We start from the raw sequence: 21,076 nt of genomic DNA, 5'->3' as shown, positions 1-21,076 counted from the left end.
GTGTGTGTGTGTGTGTGTGTGTGTGTGTGTGTGTGTGTGTGTGTGTGCGTGTGTGTGTGTGTGTGTGTTTTAACTCGTCTGACCTCTTCCAGTGTCAGATTTTATTTCTTTCACTTTCCCAGAGAAAGACCTGTGTCTGCTGTACTCGTAAAATCTCACCCACTGCAACGTGTAGCGGCGCATGAGCACACAAATATGCACAACACACACACACACACACTGCGCTTCTGTCTGAGTGACGTCATGGGTTGGCTAAAGCATAGGCTGGTCATAAATCACTTCTAGATGTAGCTTTGTCCTATTAGAGCAAGGAGAAAAATCTAATTATGCTTGATCAAGAAGAACACTCTGCAGAGACGGAGAGAGGAGTGGTAATAAAAGGAGGGATGGAGTTAGACGGGGAGCTGCGGAGGGAACAAAGCAGGGGGAGATAGCATCCAGTAAAAGGAAGGAACAGCAGGTTTAAACCCAGGCAAGAAATAAAAACAACACGCGGTGGAGGGAGATAGACAGGCATTTCCTAGTTAACTCTTAATGAGGTGACACGCAACCTAAACTCTTTAATCCCCTCTTTCAACAGAATATTTGTTTTAGCTATTATTATTATTCTGCTATTTAAATTCAACAAAATCCAGAACAGCAATTTTTTTTTTTTAAATCATCCTGTCCTAGTGTGAAAACTGTGCTCTACACAAAAACATGATTGTAAAGTCACCATAAAATAACATCTGCCATCCTATTGAAACACGATAGTGGGGATAATTCAGTTAATTTCATATTTAATTCAAAAATTCTTTATTAATCCAAAAGGGAAATTGACTGTTGTTATAACCCATATTGTCCTATATTGTCCAAAGAGTTGTAGCTGTGGGATTTCCTGTTTTTGTCAGTACTGCAACAGACCTGAAGTCGAGGTTTTTATTTGATCTTTTGAAATGTTAATCAGCTGCTCCTGAATGTAAAACAAACACCTCGCTGCCATGGCTACGCCTCACAGCAGCTGTCCAAAAGTGAAAATCCTTTCAACTTTGCAACATCCAAATCAAGAAGAAATAATATTTTTTTTAAAAACTGCAATGTTTTAGCAAAAAAAATGATAAATGATAGGTTTTAAAAAGAATAAAGCAGAATGAAAGCAATAGAACAACCCCAATATGCTGCCATCTTGACTTCAACATGGTGCTTTCTAATCTAATAGCATACAATTTAAAGATCTAACAAACCTTTGGGATCACCTGAACCTTTTGTTAATTTGGTGAAATTGGTAAATCATATTATTCCCTTTAACTGGGAGAAGAAAACAATGTTAATAGGAGTATTAGAATGATCCTCATGTCTTCCTTATCAGAGCTCTTGTGTAAAATTTTCGAAGTAGATTATGTGTCTGGCATTGAAGTACAAAACACATTAACTAGTTTTATTGCATTGCACTGCAATAAAAAAAAATTTTCAGGATTGCACAGTCAGAAACATCTCGTTTACGTGAAGTAAAGAACACAAAGCAAAAAATAATAATAACTTCCTTCAGAACTGAATAAACGTAAAGTCTGGCAGGACACTGCGTTCTTTATCAATTAGCCTTGTTTTCATCACACCCTGGATTTTATGTTATCACAGCCCACTTTACATATTAAATTATACTTTCAAGGCCACATTTACACTTTTATAGCACAATATTCTCATTCTCTGTACTGCCACAATTTCCCAAATTTTTAACAGCCGTCCAAGTTAACAAACATGATAAACATTGTTAAAGTGTTCCATGAAATATGGCCGTATTCTGAAATGACCTCACTTACATTTAAAACTGGAGTCTGCAGACATCACCCTGGCAGCCTATCTTCTAATAACCTCTATATGTTTCTCTCCTGACTCCCACCTTTCCCAGTTGGATGACACCGAGGGCTTTTAGGTGATTGATTCACACGGCAGAGGAAACAAACACCTCAAACTTTAATTACGGAGAGAGCAGGGGCAGATGGGTAACTGACACATAAGTTAAATTGTGTGCTGCTACACTCAATCTGTAAAACAAGGCTTTTTTTAAAGCATAACCGGCAGCATACTTCAGCTTTTATTTTATTTATTAAGTCTGTGTGCTTTCTGCTATTAATGAGCTGATTGTCTTTAAAAGAAACTAACAGAACCATTTCATTTTAAGCTATTTTTTCCCAACTCTAAGTGCCTCCTTTATTTGGGTGGACCTGTGAACTCACCATAGTGCGGTATAATGGCCCAGGCCATGGCAGATGCATAGATCTCTCCAATCATCCAGAACATACACAACCAGCTGAGGTGTTCTCCTCTTTTCTCTCTGGACAACACCTCCGCAAAGAAGGAGAAAACAATGGGCACAGCACCTCCTATCCTGCAAGAACGAGAGGAAAATCACTTAAGAAAGCGCAACTCCGCACCAATCAGAAAAAAATTGTCGAACTTCCCTAAAATACCTAGTTTTTACAATGCAAATAGCACCCCTCTTTCATTTGGTTTTTTAAGCATTAGAACATGGCAGTGAGGTCGTTACTAGGTTTATTTAAGAAAATTACAACAAAATAAAGGGCATCATATGGTAATATAGACTCTTGTGTCCATTTATTAATCTCAAGTACTGAAAATACTCAAGCTGTCTGAATATAACTCGTTTAAAACTGAATAAACAGGTAGGCCCCCAATTGATTGCTTTGGTTTTTGAAAACATGGGTTGTGTAGGGATGTTGTGCTATATGTGGTTCTTATAACTCAGGTCGTCTCCTTTGTCCCTGATAGATTCTGAAAAGGCATCGTTTTTACAACAGCAAATACAACACTTGCTTTATCTATTTTATGATACGTTTATTGATATCATTCAAATCTGTCAGTTTACAAAGATCATTTTTGGTGTTGTTTTTTTTTTTTTCTGTGAAACTGTTTGGCCTGTTTTCATATAACATGGCAGAAAACAAGCCTGAGTACGAATTTGCCTTCATTCAGGGACAGATCTCCTTCTGGCCGCTGTTTCAATTACTCTGAGAGTCTCTGGAGAGAATGATGTAGGTGCAATTACTGAATTAGCTCTTTAACGAACAGCAACATTGCCAAGATATTAAATCACAGTCTGTCAAGTGTCTGATGTAAGTGCAGGACACACTATACAGCTCGAACGAAAAATAACCATTGTTTTAGATTTAAAAAATAAATATAAAAAAATGATACACCAATAAATATTGAAGCAAAGTTTCACAGGATCAAAACTGATGAATGAAGTGAAAGTATAATCAAAGGAATCCTGTCGAATATTTTTGAATGCAAGAATGAAGAAAAATTTGGGAAGCCCACTTTTAAATTATTTGTCTCACAAATGAAACCTCTGACCGACTGAAATCAGTGAGCCGCCAGTTGTCCCACTGACGTCGAAGCAGATTTCTCTAGCGTCGCCGTCCGCTACTTTACAAGATTGCGTCTTGACCTTGACATTATCAGACTTACCCAAAGCCAGCGACTACACGGCAGAGAAGGAAGAGTCCGTATCCCTGGACAAAAGATGACAGGAAGGCAAAGAAGCCATTGGTGGACATGCAAATGAGGAGACACTGTCTGCGGCCCAATTTGTCAGACATTCCTCCCCAGAAGAAAGCTCCAACCATCATTCCCAGGTATACAATGCTGCCTAGAAAAAGAGCAGACAAAGCAGCTTTTTTATTTCCCTTTACAAATTACACACTGTGTATACTAACAGATTGAACTCTCATATATTTGTTATTCTAATCTATCATGTATTCACTATAGTATATTAACCACATTGCGGAAATATATTTGTTTCTTGACCCATTTTACATTTTTTCACATTGCAACCACAAAAGTCCTTTAGTTCTGTTTGGATTTTATTTTAAAGACCAACAAAAGGTGGCTAACAACAATATGTGGCTATTCAGAAGATAACAATTATTATTAAAATTATTCTTCTTAGATTAATTTTTAGATTATCATGCAGAGAGACTCCTATTATTTCAAAGCAGAAAAGGAATTAGAACGAACTTAGAATCCAGAAGTTTTTTTTTGTTTTTTTTTTTACTTTGGATCAACATTAACACAATTGTTTCTACTACAAACCCATTTCTGAAAAGCTTTTTTTCTTTTTTTTTTCTTTTTTTATTTAAGCAATGAAAAATTGTTCAAAAAATCCACAGAAAAAAGTGCTGGTGTGTGTATCTTCTTATGCAACAACAAACACAGAACGAAGAGGACAAAATAAAATAAAAAACCAGACTTTGAACAATAAAAAGACAAATGTGAACTACAATCCAGGTTAGTTTAACAAAACAGGCCTCGGCTCTCTTTTAATCTTGGTCATCACTGACAAGATCAATGCTCCAACAAAACAGCATTGATTTCTTTCAGTGATCATCATGAATTTGCCCCGAGGAGAAAAAGGCCGTAGCGCTGCTTCGGTTGCTGTTGTGTGTGATTTTGTGCTGCTATAAGAGCAACATCAGCTGCATTTCTCTCTATTTTAGACGCTTCAATTTCAGAAAGAAACATTATATTTTAGATTTTACTCAGACATGATGGCGCTCAGTTTGTGCCACTGCAGTGTATTAAGGAGAAAGAAGCATCGACTTTCAGTCTTCATTCATGCAGGTGTATTCTCTGCTGAGAGCAGACGCCTGTTTGACAGTTTCACTGCAGATCTTTTAGCTGAGCTGGCTGAAAAATGTGACATCTTTCAATTTCAAATACAACAGGCCTCTCCGGTAGATGCTCCAGGCTTATGTGAGATAAAAATTCACATATTTACCATATATCACATTCAGTGAACATTTTAGGGAAGTACAAAAAAAGGATCTATTTCCTTTGAAACTTGAGAATCCCCCCCAAACAGTGGAGCTGTGAGTACATTGCTCACAGGACACTCAATTGCGTAATGAAATTATTGATGTTCTGTCCCAGTCGAGCTCCACAGTATCTTTCAGCATGTTGTCAGCAGGGCTGGCACCGACCAAGAGGAGACTACTGCACTGTAGTGAAATATAATCCAAAAATAGCACAGACATCCTCTAACACAATTCAGTTTGTTTTCTACGAGACTCCGGCAAAGATATTGTTCACCATCTCCCCCCTAAACTTCCACTAGAGGCTGGGTAACACTTTATTTGAAGGGGTGTGCATAAGACTGACATGACACTGTCATAAACATGACATAACATCTGTCATGAACATAAAGAAGTCTTTATGAATGTTTATGACAGTTGTCATGAAGTGTCATTCGGTAAATAATGACACTTTTAATGCAAAGTGGCTCTAAAAGTTGCATTGAAAGTCCATCAAAAGTGCCAACTTTGCATGATTTTGTAAATTATGATAATTTAATGCAAAGTTGCCATTTTTAATGGACTTTCAATGCAACTTTTAGAGCAACTTTGCATTAAAAGTGTCATAATTTACCGAATGACACTTCATGACAACTGTCATAAACATTCATAAAGACTTCTTTATGTTCATGACAGGTGTTATGTCATGTTTATGACAGTGTCATGTCAGTCTTAAGCACACCCCTTCAAATAAAGTGTTACCGGTGAACTGAGCGACACCTTAAGTCATTTTGAAGACAAGTGTTTGGTAAACAAGTAATCATACCAAATTCACATCAAAACTGGCTTTGGATAGTTTACATTAAAATAAATGGAAAAAAAAACTTTATAAAGGAAATGAACCAATTCAACCAGCTCTAACTAAAAATACATTACTGCAGTTCATTGCTGCATCTGTTTGGGGATGTGAGCCAAATCTGTGTGGATTAGAGAAAATCCCTAATAAATTGAAAACCTGGCAACAATAAAACAAATATTTTCTCGGTTCAACCTCGAAAACCAACCAGAACCCCAAAAGTAGCACGACATTCATATTAACAATGACTGCATGCAGCCGGAAGTCAGCTGACCCAGTTTGTGAATTTTAGTTGCTGCCTTTTTCAAGGAGACAAGTCGTATAGATTAAAGCTCAATATTTCGATATCCCTGCATAAATGAAGCTGCTGACTTCATAGGTGGAGACCCGTATAGTCTGTCAGAGCCTGGAGACTTCTCAGGCACAAGCAAAAGATGCACAGCCACGACAGAAGGGTGAGGGCGGACCCCCACTCGTTGTTTTCTGCCCTGTCACCAAGGAGCCCCTCCGAGACGATCGAGTGCCGAGCTGCATCACCACCTCCTCTGTGATTTCATGCTTTGATGCTCTTCACTCATAGCAACACAAACCGTTTCGGCACCACACAAAAACAGCCGTGCTGTTTTATTCACACAACATTGTACGTCGCACGCCCTGTGGCATCGCCCTGGTACCTGTATCTATCACCCTTTCTGTGTTGTGTTCCATTTTTACACTTTCTCTTTCATTCAGTTTGCTTTTTACTTATTTCTCTTGTCTCCACACAGTTTACACTCCTCCGATCTCCTCTCTGTTTTAGAGTATTTGCTTTAGTTTCCTCTCTGCTTTTTGCACCATCGGCGGCTCCTTTATGCGTGAGCAGCATGTAATCATATTTGTACTACATCGTGCCACTTTGATGGGATTCATCCCTTCTGCTTCCTGCCACCTCCGCAGTGAAACAAAACTGAAGTGTTCAGCCAGTCATCGCAGAGGGCTCCAGATACAAATACAGGCATGGTCGAAAATGAGAGGAGGAAAAAAAGGCAGTTTGACAGAGACAGAAACCCATTATAAAGTTTTCCAGGAAGGCTTAACATTTGTTTACAACCTGTGAAAGTTTGTTGTACCACCTAAAGATTGTACTTCTTTAATTCAGCCAATAAAACAATTACATTTTACAAAGCAGGGACTCCTAAAATCTAATCAGCTTACTTTTGTGATTTTGTGGCTCAAACAAGACTTCTGGGTCTGGGGACTGAAATATCATGAGAGGAGATTTATTTAGTGGTGCTGAATCACCTGTGATCTGGTGGCCCATAGGATCAAAGATCCACTCTTTGACTGTCGATATGGGAAAGTCCAAGCAAGAAGTAATTTTATATTGTAACCATTTATCAACTCATGAAGATCAACACACATCACTTGAATTGCAAGTGATGTGTGAAGAGTGGCTAGCAAAAATGGCCTCATATGTCATGTCATAGTTTTGCCCCAAGAAAAAAGACATTTATTGAATATGACTAAAATTTGCAAAACTCTGCTCTACTTTAAAAAAAATTAATTAATTCTTTCAGTTAGATTTATTTTAAGAGGTTTTTGAAGGTAAGCAAAATTGCACCACTGGGGATTTTTGAAAAAAAAAAAAAATAGAAAGAATTTATTTCCTAACGTAGAGTATTTTTTTCTTTTTCTGATAAATATTCAGCTTAAAGGTCAGAATTTAAAACATATTTTTCTTTTTTAGTGTGAAATGATGCAAATATAGTGAAATTGGAATTTATTTTAAGGATTTTCACTCTCAGGGTTCCCACAAAATCTGTCCATGAGGCTTGTTGCAGAGCGTGCTGGAGACATCAGCTTTCTTCTTTAAGATGCCACATTAAGTCCCGTCACACACACCCTTTCCATGCCCAGCCCTCCACACGGTGAAGATGAAAAAAAAAAAAAAGAATTTCTTTTACTTTAATTCAACATACATGCACACACAATCCAGAGCTAGCTGCACTATTCAAGCAGCCTAATATCTGCAGCGACGTTGGGATCTTCCCGCAGTTTAGCCACGCTCAGCTGCACCAGGGCCACACAAGCTCCACACATTCAACCAGCAGGCTTCACACCGGGACCAAAAAGTGAAAAATAGTACGAGTGCTGTTGCGATGGAGCCAAAGAGAGAAGCTAGCGTGCAAAGAGTGTACACGAGGTCAGCTGACACAAGACAAAAATGAAGAGAAATAAAAACTGTTAAGTTTACGAAAGTAAATGAGACGAGGGGAGTCTCAGGAGGAAAAAGTCAGCCTACAAGAAGAAACAAGTAATGATAGGGTGATGCAATCCCTTTGTCTGTTGTGTCAAAGATAATAGCTGAGCCTCTCCCTCACTGTGTTGGTGTACTACATACTATCAGTCTCCACCTCACCACTTCAGTCCGCCTACACCTCCTACCCCATTACTCCTCCCTGACTTGGTAATCTCTCCTCTTCAAACTCTCTCCAGCTACATCCCTCCCTGTTTTTTTCACGTGCTGCACTGCATATGGTTCTTCTTCCTTTCTGTGCCTTTCCTTATCCATAATTCTTGCTTGTGGTATTTACAGCAACCACCCCCCTGCAAACCTGCAGTGCCATCACGCATTCTGAGTCAACGGCAGAGGCTTTTGTGAATTATCCCTTTTATTTCAGCTGAGTCCTTGTGCTTGTGCGTGACTGTTTTATGGTGAACCGAGGTTCACATGACACTAGTGCAGATAGAATCAATCAAAGTGTTTCAAAACGTTAATTTCTCCATATTTTTATTGCTTTTGTCCAGAAAATAAAAAATACAATTTGCCGTTTAGCCACTAATTTACTTTAAAATGTATTAATGTTTTGGTAGGCAGAGGAAAATCTTTTTTTGCCTGCGGTTAACTTGCATGGGTCAATTACCTTCACAGCTAACTCTACACGCAGACACGTTCCCGCTCTCCAACACATGGTATTCCACTTCCTTATTTCCATCTGTCACAGTAAATGTTGGAGATGCATATTAACCCAGGTTGTTCAGAAATAAAGGCTGCACAGCAAAACTCAGGAAATGTTTGTATTATTAGGAACAAATCTATTGTTGTAGTTCTGAAAAAAGATCTAACTGTATTCAGTTAAAAAAAAGAGACAATTATGGCATGAGAAAGAACACTTTTTTTTGTAATGCTTATATTTGAGAGCATTTTTTTCCCTGCATGCTCTCTGCTCTACGTGGCTTGTGAAAAACAGTCATCAGGATTTCCTGTAGCTTTCTTCAACAATAGCTTTTAATCTGCTTCCTTTTCCATACCAGAAATGCAAACTATGCAATCATGAAAAACATTGAGCTTTTTCTATTATCCTCCTATTTAGGCAACATTTTCACAATAAAGTCCCAATAAAATACATTTGTGGTTGTAACATAACAAAATGTGAAAGAGTTCAAAGAGGTAAATGCCTTTGCTATGTACTTTGTGTTGAATATTATTCCAGTGTTACAGGTTTACTTTAAACTAAAAGAATGAAAAAAATCAAATGTAACAAAATGATATTTATTTACTTATTTATTTTTACATTGTGTTAGACTTATCTGTTGTGTGTTGCCTATTGATCACCAAGTTCTGTGCCTGTGTATTTTTATACCATCCCTCCCTGTCAGTGTAACGTCCAGGCTGCCCTCAATCACAGAGCAACCAACCCTGCAGAAACTGCATTTTTTTTTTATATGATATAATCAGTACTTCCACTTCAATAAAATCACGCTAAATCATGGGAAATCAAAAACCGATACGGTCGACATATTAATGGATGAAAAGACTTGCAATGCATCAAACAAAAGAACTGCTTTTTTTTTTTTTACTTATTTCACACTGCTTCTATCTTTTTTGTTGTTGTTTTCCAGACAGCGCCAAAAACAAAATGTTAAATCTGCTATATGGTACACGGAAACCAAGCATCATGTACTACTACTGCTAAAACTAACTTTGAGATGGTGAAAACTATCTCTACTATAACTACTATTGGAAAACCTGTTTAATCTTGGTTTGTGTTTCCACTTGATGAAATACTTAAATCTGTTCATTTTGTATATTCACCCACAGATATACAGGTCCTTCTCAAAAAATGTGCATATTGTGATAAAGTTTATTATTTTCCATAATGTAATGATAAAAATTAAACTGTCATATATTTTAGATTCATTGCACACCAACTGAAATATTTCAGGTCTTTTATTGTTTTAATACTGATGATTTTGGCATACAGCTCATGAAAACCCAAAATCCCTGTCTCAAAAAATTAGCATATCATGAAAAGATTTGAGGCTATCGAAGCATCCTGGGCTCCATAACACCTCAGCAGAGCCACAGGCTGATTGCTTCCATGCCACGCCGCACTGAAGCAGTCATTTCTGTAAAAAGATTCCCAACCAAGTATTGAGTGCATAACTGAACATAATTATTTGAAGGTTGACTTTTTTGGCATTAAAACACTTTTCTTTTATTGGTCGCTTGAAATATGCTAATTTTTTGAGACAGGGATTTTGGGTTTTCATGAGCTGTATGCCAAAATCATCAGTATTAAAACAATAAAAGACCTGAAATATTTCAGTTGGTGTGCAATGAATCTAAAATATATGACAGTTTAATTTTTATCATTACATTATGGAAAATAATGAACTTTATCACAATATGCACATTTTTTGAGAAGGACCAAGGAAACTACCTGTTCATGTCAATGTTTAAAACACTCCGAAAGCAGATTAAACTATGCTACAGTATAGTTGCACAACAAACTAGCCACAAAATGGGTAGCAACAAGGTCACAGCAATCATGTGAGTACATATGCATACACACACGCACACACACCTACTGTGATCATCACTAGAGGAGGGGCATAGGGGGCAATCAGAGGAAAAAAGATGAGAAGGATGGGTGAGAACAGAAGATGAAAAGAGAGGCACACTAAATGGAGGATGACAGGGGATAAAGGAGAGAGGTACAAACAAGAGGAGGCAGAGAGCATGAATATCTACGAGGTTTATCGTGGAGTACAGTGATACTTCAAAACACTTTTTACAATATAAAGTTGCTGCACATCTATGTTTGTCACTTCAATTCAAAACATGCCTGTTTTTTCAGTTTCTCTTTTCGAACACTAAAAAATTGTGTTCAAATTCTTTAAGATGACTTAACAAAAAAGGTAGTAATAAAGACAAATATGAGTTTGCATGCCCATCTTTGATACATTTCCTGGTTGTAGTTCAGATTTTCAACGTTTCCATGACTCTGTCTGCGTCAGGTGTTTTGCTTTGTCATGCCTTGCCGTAGCGGTTAGTATCTAAGGGCTGTAAGTCCGATTTAACGTCCTCTCCACTCTGGTTCTGTCACAGCAAGTCAAACGCTGTAAACAGCTCTGCAGTGATGGATTATACACCTGCAGCTACTGGGACTGCTGAAACTCCACTTCAACTCACAGAGTTACACAGGGAATACCAGCTTGTCTCTTAAGCTGCACACACACACGCGCACACGCAAACCCACACACACAAAACACACAGACACCACTGGACAGAAACACTTCCAACACGACATTTAGGATTCTAACCAATCTTCAGCTGGGTTGACGTTTAATCTTATTTTTCAGTCAGGTGGATGTTGTCCTCTGAGCTCCAGTAACAGTGTGGATCAATGAAACACATTCACCTGATTCAGAATCATACCAGCTGAGCAGGGCCTTGCACAAGGATTCATACCTGGATCCACAGCTTTTGCTGCCTGTCCTGCTGCAGATATTTTGGTTCAACCAGCTTTACAAGTCTAGAACCTGAAGTTTTTCCCCTTTTTTCCTTTGCCATACACTGAAGCTCAGTCAGATTGCTTGTTGCTGTTTACATTTGCCACAGACTTTCAATTGAATTTAGCTCCTGATTTTGACAGGGTTATTCCAACACTCTGATCTCACCAATCCTTTGCAGTCCTGACTGTTTGTATTGGGTTTTGTGTCCTACTGGTAGAAAAGGCTCTATCGATCTTGAAATCAACTCTTAGCAACTTCTCTGATCATGGTGATAAAAAAAAGAAAACATCCTTCAGGGTCAGGTTGTTTGTCACCTCAAATGCAAATCAGACATTTCAAATTTTAATTTAATAAGCTTGAGACGATGTGTTATTTTCCTTTCAGGTCACAAGTAAGCACTAATTTCCTTTGGTCTGATATAGAATTCCAATAATATACATTGCTCTTTGTGATTGTAACGTGATAAAATGTGAAGAAAAAAAAAGATTTAGTGCCATAAGTACTTTAACAGTGTGGATCATTTGCCTGCCTTCCTGGATGATATCAGTAGAAAAGCAAAATCTGAACACTGGGATCTTACCGAGCCATCCTGAGCTGGAGTTTGGGACACACATGTCTGTCTCTGCACTGGGCAGGACAAATCCCACCACAAACACTTCCACACCATCTGACATGAGCGCCAGTCCCAGTACAAAGAACAGCTGCCACTGGAAGCTCCCATGGCCACACTCCTGCATGATCAGCTCATACTGCTGGGCCAGCTCCTCTTCATCTGCATCCCTCTCCTGCTCCAGCTCACTGCGGTCCCTCGCTGCATCCGACGTCGGCTGTCCCAGCGCCACCTGGCCTTCCTTATGCTTCTTGTCTGCGGCTGAGGGGATCCCCTGGTACTCCCCCTCATAGATCTCGTCCTCGTCATCGTGGCCCTCCGTGGCATCGCTGGAGCCCTCCTCGTTGTCACGGTAACTCTCTCCTTCGTGTCCTTTCTGGTTGCGGTAGAAATCCTCGTCTTCGTCCTCCTCATCCTGGAATCGCGCGTAGTTGCGATGAGATGAGTACTCGTCGGCAGCGCGGTCAACCACCTTGTTGACTTTCTTCGCCGTGTGCCGCTTGGCCTCCTTGACCATGTCCTTGGCTCCCTTAACCAGAGAAGTCCTGTTATTGTACGTGTCCTCCATAGTGGCGCTAAATGTTGACCTTTTCTGGCAGGTTGGAGGGCTGAGTGCAGAAGGATGGAGATTTGCGGCTATCGGAGGATCTAGAGATGCTGCACTCTTGAGTCACAACAGGAGATAACCCTCAAAGTCTCCGGCAATCACCGTCATCAGCTGGGCTAAAAGACACAGGGGGAAGATAAACAACAGACAAATAAGTACAAGAAGGGAGCAGGGAAGGACAGATTGGAGACAAAAGAGAAAGAGAGTCAGATCTAGTGAGATTATTAATAGATCATTAATAGATACCACCACTACATCCATAATCATCCTCTAAGAAAAGACAACTTCCCACCGACGGCTCATAGCCTCTTTAATCATCCTCACACTCTTCTCCTAGGCCTTTTAATCATTTGGATTGATGTGAGACAGCAACACTTTTTTTTTTTTTTTTGTAAAGCTCAGTTTTTATTTAAATAAAAATTCAATTTCCAGAGAGTCTCTCCTTGTTCTATATTTCATGAGCTGGCATTGGTTCTGAGGCGGTGATTATTTCAGGCTGAAATGCTGAATCTGCTGACTCACAATCGGGTCTGTGAAAAGGAATCTAATAAACAAGGATCAGTAAGAAATGCAATTAATGGGGCGCAGGCACGCATCTGTGCGCTTATCGCAGTGACTGTATAATGTCATTGTCAAATGACTTAATATGTACGTCATACATATTTGCTAAAGGCGCATATATCACCATTCTATACTAATTCACTGTCATGGCTAAGCGTGATCTGTAAAGCGCTCAACTATAGATAAAACTAATAGTAAAAAAAACATTATTAAAGAAACAAACTCACACTAAATAACTTCAGAAAATTTCAGACTTTCACAGGCAACATTTAATAAACAGGAATGAGGAAATACCACATTAACACATAATTATTTCCTACAGAATCGACTTTGCTAGCCTGAAGCATTTCATTAGAACATCCAACAATTAAACTATGTTCTGTTTTACAAATGTGTAAATATGACTTGAGACAGAGGAATGTTGCTTTTAGCCAGTGGACACTAAACTGGGCTAAGGACCATATTAATCGTGTAAAGACACAGTTAGCAGGATGCAGCAGAAAAGAGTGGAAACTATGGAGAGCGACGAGTGCCAATGAATAAATAACTTCCAAAGTAATTATTTTAATGTGTCATAATTTTTTTTTACTAGAAATAAATACAGAAAATAAATACATAAATAAATACAGAATTAATCATGTGTGCCTCAATTAAATGTCTAGATTTTATTTTAAAGGCTAGATGTAATTATTTCACCATTTAATAAATCATTTAATGTTCCTGTTCTGGATCACAACATTAAATAATTTAACCTGTAAACTTTACCCATCCAGTGGGCAGGATTAGACATTTTCTTACAAGTTTGCCAAAACTCTGGGTCGATGTATTTGCTGTCTTTGGTTCTTCTGTGCAATATTAATGACACTTTTAAATAATTATTTCATAAGTTATTTATTTATTGTAGCTTAGCACATGTTCTTCACTATCCACAGGCATCTAGGTGTCAGAGAATCTAACTATTAAATTATAAACAGCCTTATAAACTTTTAAAATTTATAAGGCTACATATTCACTGAAAAAAATAAAAGCTTCTTAAGATTAAAAAAATAATAATGCAAAAATATTTGTACTTTATCAACCAGAGGTTTTTTTATGTTATTTTTATGGTAGATACAAAACATCTAGCAGCTTTTGATCAAAAGGCAGCCACTTAACGTGTTTAAATAGAGTCAGGGTATTTGAAGAGTTACATGTTTATGTTACTGAAAGTATACCAAATATTTTCTGGACCAAGAAAATATAAAGCAATTACATCCATGTGTAAATTAATTTAAACATGACGAATGAACAGAGTTCTTCTTCTGAATTTCAGACTTCAATAAAATGCAATTTTATTTATAAAGCGCTTTATGAGGTGTCTGCACTGGGAACTAAAGATCAGAGTGATGGCAACTAAACATAAAACATTAAAAAACTAAAGATGTCCTGCCCCCATTGTTGATGTATCACAGACTCTAATATATTAAAAGAATCATGAAATGTTTTTGTCAAAAACATTTCATAAGGTAAGCTGCATAATTATGCGAAGGGTGGGGATGCTCAGAGCTGTGTCTGTGGTTCCAGTGAGTCTAAGAGCTCCTTGCTGCAGCCTCTAATGAACACTGAAGCCCTGTCAGGAGGACACAAATCACAGGACCGTCTCCAGCTTCCATAATGCAATTTTACTGGGCAAAATGACATTGCTTATTCAAGGTGACTTTGCTAATCTCTTTTGGCTCAAAGGAAGGGTTTTGTAGTAACGACTACCCCCTTTGCTCAAAGACCGATGGTGTCTGCATTGAGGTTGGCCTTCAATATTAACTATTGCAGCTTTTTTTGTAATCTAATTTATTCTTTTCAACAACAATTTCACTCCTGATCCTTCCAAATAGGTGCATACTGTTTAGGGTTTTTTTTTCTCCTTTCCTTAAGCAACCAGAAATGTTCTAATGGATACATCTTAGGTTTGTTTGGAGGAAACAAGCTTGTTAAGGAAAGCAAACTAAATTCTGACTTCAGAACTTCTTAATTGCACATGTCAAAGAGTCACTGAACCGGAATCACCTGTTGCTTTAGGATTAAGGCAAGATGGACAACTTTAGCTTAATAAACACAGCATGTGGTGGATCTGGGTGAACCCTGTCTTTCAGGGAATCAGCCGAGTGTACGGTGAGGCGTGCTGTCAGCTGTGATGAAGCTCTGAGGACACCCGCAAGCACACGGGCGACCCGCCCTCACCTGACCACAGCTGACGAGACCCCGACATCTCAGACAGCCTGAGCAATCACAATCAAATCCTGTGACCCCGACACTGCCATTTCTAGTTTCTGTTTTCTCAAACTACAATTTGTAGCTCTCTAGCTTTTATTTTCCTTTTCTACAGGTTCATTTTCGATGACTGGATGTTATGATCATTTCACTTTATAGTAAAGCTAAGTGAGCTAGGTGAACAAATGCATTTTAAAGAAACTTTACGTTACTTTAAGTAACATGTGGCCATCAAGAGAAGATGAAAGATTTAGATGTTCGAGGTTCAGAGCTGCATACCCAATTGTCTTCATTCAGGAAGAAAATAATGTTATACTTTAAATGTAAAGACTTTATGAGTTTCATAAAATTTATCTATTGACCTCTCTGTCATTTGTCAAAAGTGGCGAAAGTTCAAAACAGTGATGGTTTTTGATAAGCAAAGTTCTTTGTTTCCTTACATGTTAAAACTATTTCTCTGTGATGGGATACTTTAATGTCCCTCGATAAAACAGGAATTCCTGCAACCTCAGTAAGATCCGACCTGTCCTGCTGCTTTCAAAGACGAGGTCCGATGGGCGGTTTGCTCCATCGGCATCAGAAAAAGCAGGTCCGTTTCCTAAGGGGATAGAACCGCACATGATCCCATCGACAGAGAAAGCTCGTGACCTCATCTGGAAAGCGGAGGCAGCCTATGACGTCAGGAGATTTCATCAAACGCTGATGCTATTACCGACTCCAGAGACAAAGAAGAGAGGATGGCTGTCGAAAGTAAAGAAACGTTTAACGCTGGGTGTTTCATAGGAATTGTATCATCCCACGAATTATGAGTGACTTCACAAGATCAAGTGATTTTAAGCTACAGTACATATAAAATATGTGGAGCCCCAGAACAGGCTGACATTTGTCTTTCCAAAGTAAGAAATGTTAACATTAAACCTATATTTTCTGTCATTTCAGCAGAAGGTTAATAATTTATATGATGGAATCTTCTGATCCATTGTAAAATAAAAAAATAAAAAAAGAATTTTTTAAATCACAAAACATAAAGGAAAATATAGGTGTAAGCTTCTCTGTCACTGATGTGTTATAAACCACAAGAGGTGGAGTTTAACTAACTGATGTAGAATTTTGATATATTTTGTCATTTTATTCAACATCTATGTGTAGAAATTGCATAGGTCCAGCAGCTAAAAGACATTTTTTTAAATAATTTAATATAATTTATAAAATGTACTTAATTAAGAAAATAAGTTCAAAACAAATTCATTTTTAAATTTTCAACTCAAACTGATAAATAAAATCTCTTTACAAAAGTGTCTAATTGTTCAACTTTTTATATTACGTTTTTTTATATTAAGAAACAATTTCAATTGTATCTTATTAATCAAATGGAAGTGAAAAGAAAGCATCTGCACAACTGAAAGTTTATAAACATGATAACAGCACGCATCTAAAATCAGTCCAGATCATCTTCCTAAATACACATTTACAACCTTCAAGCTCAGATAGATCGATACTAAAACAGAGTTTCATGGCTGCAGCCAATTTGTTTGTACAAACATGTATAATGTATGCAGAAGATCCTCTCCTTCCTTACACATCTCTGTTCTGTCCTCATGACAAGAAAGCCGTTCCTCACAACCACATCTTTTATAAAACTCTGGTTTGTGATTAAGGCAAAAGAAATGGCTGAAGTAGTATTCTTTTTAAACTTAACCACAGCTAAGATTTAGATTATTAGTAATGATGACTGTCTCAAAAGCTAAGCTCGCTGGCAAGTTAGCAATAAAAACCATTAAACTGACTTCGAGCAATGCTACTACATCACTAAAACTTCCCCACTGGTCGTAACCATTCCTTACTAATAGGTTTGCACTTATTCATAACACAGTCCACTTCTGTCTTAGTCACCATGGGTTGCAATTTTTAGTTGAATATTGTAACAATGCCTAAAAGGATAGTTGATCCAGAGCGCTGCTGCTCACGTTCTCAATAAAACCAAGAAGACAGAGCACATCAACGCAGTTCTACAGGCCTTACGCTGGAATTCTGGCCCAGAGAATAAACTTTGAAATACTGTTGTTAGATTATAAATCAATGGTTTATCACTTGTCTTGCCTTGTAACAACGAATGCCTCAATGAATGTGAACAATGGCTGAGTTAAACATCTTTGAATAAATGTTTTTGTTTGTTTTTTCACGAACAGAATGAAGGTTTTACAACTCTTAAAATATGTTTTCAAGAAAAACAATTAAAAGGTAAAATAGTACTTTTTCTTTAGACAGAGTAAGAATGTACCGTGAAACATTGTAACACAGTTGCTTCCAAAGGTGACTCGCAGGATAGCTGGATAAACGGAAGGAAGGATGAATCAGATACTAACTTCAGCTTCATTAGGCAGCTCAGGTGTAAGACCATCTTTTCTTACCAAGCTTACAATATGAATGACACAGATTGGTAAACACTCAACCTCCACACAGTTGATGGAAAAAATAACCTTAACTGACTAAAACTTTTCTTTCTTGCTTCCTTTTGCCCTTCAGAAGGGATGACACCCTGAGTGGACACCCATACTGTCCATATAAAACCACCACAGAGTAAGTAAACAGACTCCTGTTTACAGACAAAAACTTTAATGAATTTTAAGTAGGAATAAATAATGCATTCAGCAGCTTGCAGTCACTTTACCCAAAGTTTTGTGTTTTGTTTTTTTTTTGTTTTTTTCTTCGAGTGCTCTCATCAGTGTTAACCCAGCAGGGCAGCCATAGCGATGCAAACAAAGCACTTTGCCACATATTTCCAGTTCACCGGCTGTGCGCCTGTCAATCGCTCGCTGCTTCTTGAGGTGCAATTCAGGGATGACTCAGTTGCCTGCTCTCACATCCTCTCTCCTCTTTTTGGCGGCAGTGCAGAGTGCTTCAACCGCCTCAGGGCAGGTGGCTTCACGGCACAAAAGCATGAACGATCCGCAGCCAGCTCCGCTCCACGGATAAGACTTACAGTACAGCGGAGTCTATCACAAACTACACAACCTGGACATTTAGAGCGAGATAAGAAAAAAATGTTTGCAACTAGGCATATACAAAAAAAATATACTGGATTCTACAACGCGTATTTTATATACTTAATCATTTTGCCAGTTTTTTTTTTTTTTCTTTGCAGAAATCCTCGCTTTACGGAGATTAACAACAGGAAACAAACCAACTTCTAATAAATCACGATGTAAAAAAAAAAAAAAAAAGAAAAAAAAACTTATCCCAACATCCGCTATGTTTGGAAATGAAGCTGGAAAAGTGCAAACAGGGTCGCACGCAAAACCACCAACTCATGCTCTTCTTTAGTCATCACGTTCAGCAGCTTTAAAACAAAAAGTACTTTCCTTACCGTCTTTATGGCGTGAAGAGTGGACTGAGCTGAAAGTAACCCATTGCATCACACCCCGTTATCCCTTTATGGTAAATAGTGAAGCTCTTTCTGGGATTTTTTTTCCCCCTCCGATGAGAAGCAGGATCGGAGGAAACTGCCAGCACACGACAGGGTTTTCTTTTTTTTTTTTTTCTCCCCCCCTCCGATGCAGTCCTCTCTGGCTGCATGCAGCACTTCGGGAGATGAGAGAGTGTGGCTGCAGGAGAGCCAGAGAGAGGGGGCAGTGTAATCAATAATTGTATTTCATTGAGTGATGCGGGTAATTCCGTCTGATGGAACAATCTCGTTAGGAGACTGACGTGAAAAGCTGCAACGCATGAATGCTAAACAGAGAAGGAAATGTGTCATTTTGGAAATCGGGAAGAGCCGCTACTGCTGCTGCTGCTGCTGCTGCTGCTGCTGCTGCTGGCTCTCTCTAACATATTGAACTCCAGCTCAATATGTTTTGGGCTAATATAGGAGCAAAGGTGAAATGTACGTTTTGTTGCAAGTCTCAACGACATCCCTAGTGAAGTATGGTAGCGGCAGTGGCATGCAATGTGGATTTTCTTTTTTTTCCAATGAGCCTGAGAAGCTGCTCAGAATTGATAGGATATATCTGAGCTCTGTTGTTTATCAGCTGCAGATCCGTTTTTTAAATTAATATTTTGAGCAAATAAGCTGACCTCACTATAAGTAGAGGGTTATTTTTGCAAATTCTGCACAATTCTTTCAATCGCATATATGTTCTGCTTTTTGTCTCTCTTCTGTGATTTTCTGGATCAGCCTTAATCGTTCATGCTAGACACTATTTGGAAGTTGACTTTGCACCTTGGAAGCATCTCTGTAGCTGCACGTTGCGTGTATATTTATCTCTGCCACCGTCCGTAGTGTAAACAGATCAACACCTGAGCATTTTAGCAGCTGAGTGGTTCGGTTTTGGGCCTCAATTAAAAAGCTTCTGTTATGTATTATTCATTACTGTCACCACTTCTCTCAGAATCCAGGTGCACAGTTAAATATGAACCTGTGCATCATTCTTAAAGGAGCACTTTTTTTGAAACACCTTTTTAAGCCTTTACCCTAATTGTAGATAATCTTCTGAATAATAAAATGGAAAAGAGATCAGTGGCATATCTGGTGGGGGGGAAAATAGCACAATACGCTCAACACCATAAACATTCACTAGATTTGATCTGTAGAAAAAAATATTTAGTTTCTTTGTCTTTTTTGCTTTTCTAGTTGTTTGTCTAAAAAAAAATTACAAATGTGTCCATCCATCCATTTTCTTTCGCCCTTGTCCCTCAGTGGGGTCGGGAGGGTTGCTGGTGCCCATCTCCAGCTAACGTTCTGGGCAAGAGGTGGGGTCACCCTGGACAGGTCGCCAGTCTGTGGCAGGGCAACACAGAGACACACAGGACAAACAACCATGCACACACACACTCACACCTAGGGACAATTTAGACAGACCAATTAACCTGACAGTCATGTTTTTGGATTGTGGGAGGAAACCGGAGTGCCTGGAGAAAACCCACGCATGCACAGGGAGAACATGCAAACTCCATGCAGAAAGACCCCAGGCCGGGAATCGAACCCAGAGACTTCTTGCTGCAAGGCAACAGCTCTACCAACTGCGCCACTGTGCAGCTCTTACAAATGTGTCTAAAACACATAAACATAAAGCATTCAAAATAAGAGTAATAATATAAAGTACATAATAATGAAAGTAGATTGTTTTTTCAGCTTCATATCACGTTATAAAGTTATTCACTCATCAAAAATATACATGTAGTGCTACTTTGATTCTTTTGTGGATGTTAGAGGAATCCTTTAATCTCCCTTGGCAACCATTCAGAGTGCGTAAAACGTTTGCTCTCACCAAACGCCACCTATTTCCACGCAGCGCCACCTTGGAGCGGCAGACTCCAGCTGAGCATCTGCATCACAGATCAACCCTCCCCTCCAGTACCCCCAAAATCTGTAATCACAAAATAGCTGAGGAATGTGAACGATGCTCTCTTATCTCCTGGGACTGAAGAAAAAATGTTGAACAATTTGAGAAAAGTTTTACTCATTTGAGAAACATCTGCAATTTTTCCGTGACTGAAACTGATTGCCTACTTTATCGTTATTAACAATTCATGAGGCCAATATTAACATTTATAGATATTGTTCTCTCAACTTAAGGAAAAACAAGTTTTTGGCTCCAGACTTTGCTCCGGGAATCTGATCACATTAA

General features: G+C 38.5%; 1 protein-coding gene across 1 annotated transcript in view; it reads right to left on the bottom strand.

Annotated features, from left to right (window-relative positions):
- The window catches only part of sv2ca (synaptic vesicle glycoprotein 2Ca), a 31,202-nt gene extending 11,989 nt beyond the window's left edge, over window positions 1-19,213 (bottom strand). Inside the window, exons 1-4 of the mRNA XM_008418864.2 lie at window positions 18,817-19,213; window positions 12,005-12,757; window positions 3,469-3,649; window positions 2,217-2,368 (exon numbers count right to left, since the gene is read on the bottom strand). Of these exons, the coding sequence (XP_008417086.1) occupies window positions 2,217-2,368; window positions 3,469-3,649; window positions 12,005-12,602 (931 nt within the window). The 5' untranslated portion in view covers window positions 12,603-12,757; window positions 18,817-19,213. The remainder of the gene's footprint in view (window positions 1-2,216; window positions 2,369-3,468; window positions 3,650-12,004; window positions 12,758-18,816) is intronic.
- Between the last annotated feature and the right edge of the window lie 1,863 nt (window positions 19,214-21,076).

The sequence above is a fragment of the Poecilia reticulata genome, linkage group LG9, assembly GCF_000633615.1.
Source record: "Poecilia reticulata strain Guanapo linkage group LG9, Guppy_female_1.0+MT, whole genome shotgun sequence".
In the NCBI taxonomy this organism is placed as follows: Eukaryota; Metazoa; Chordata; class Actinopteri; order Cyprinodontiformes; family Poeciliidae; genus Poecilia; species Poecilia reticulata.
This window is presented reverse-complemented; position numbering and strand designations above follow the sequence as displayed.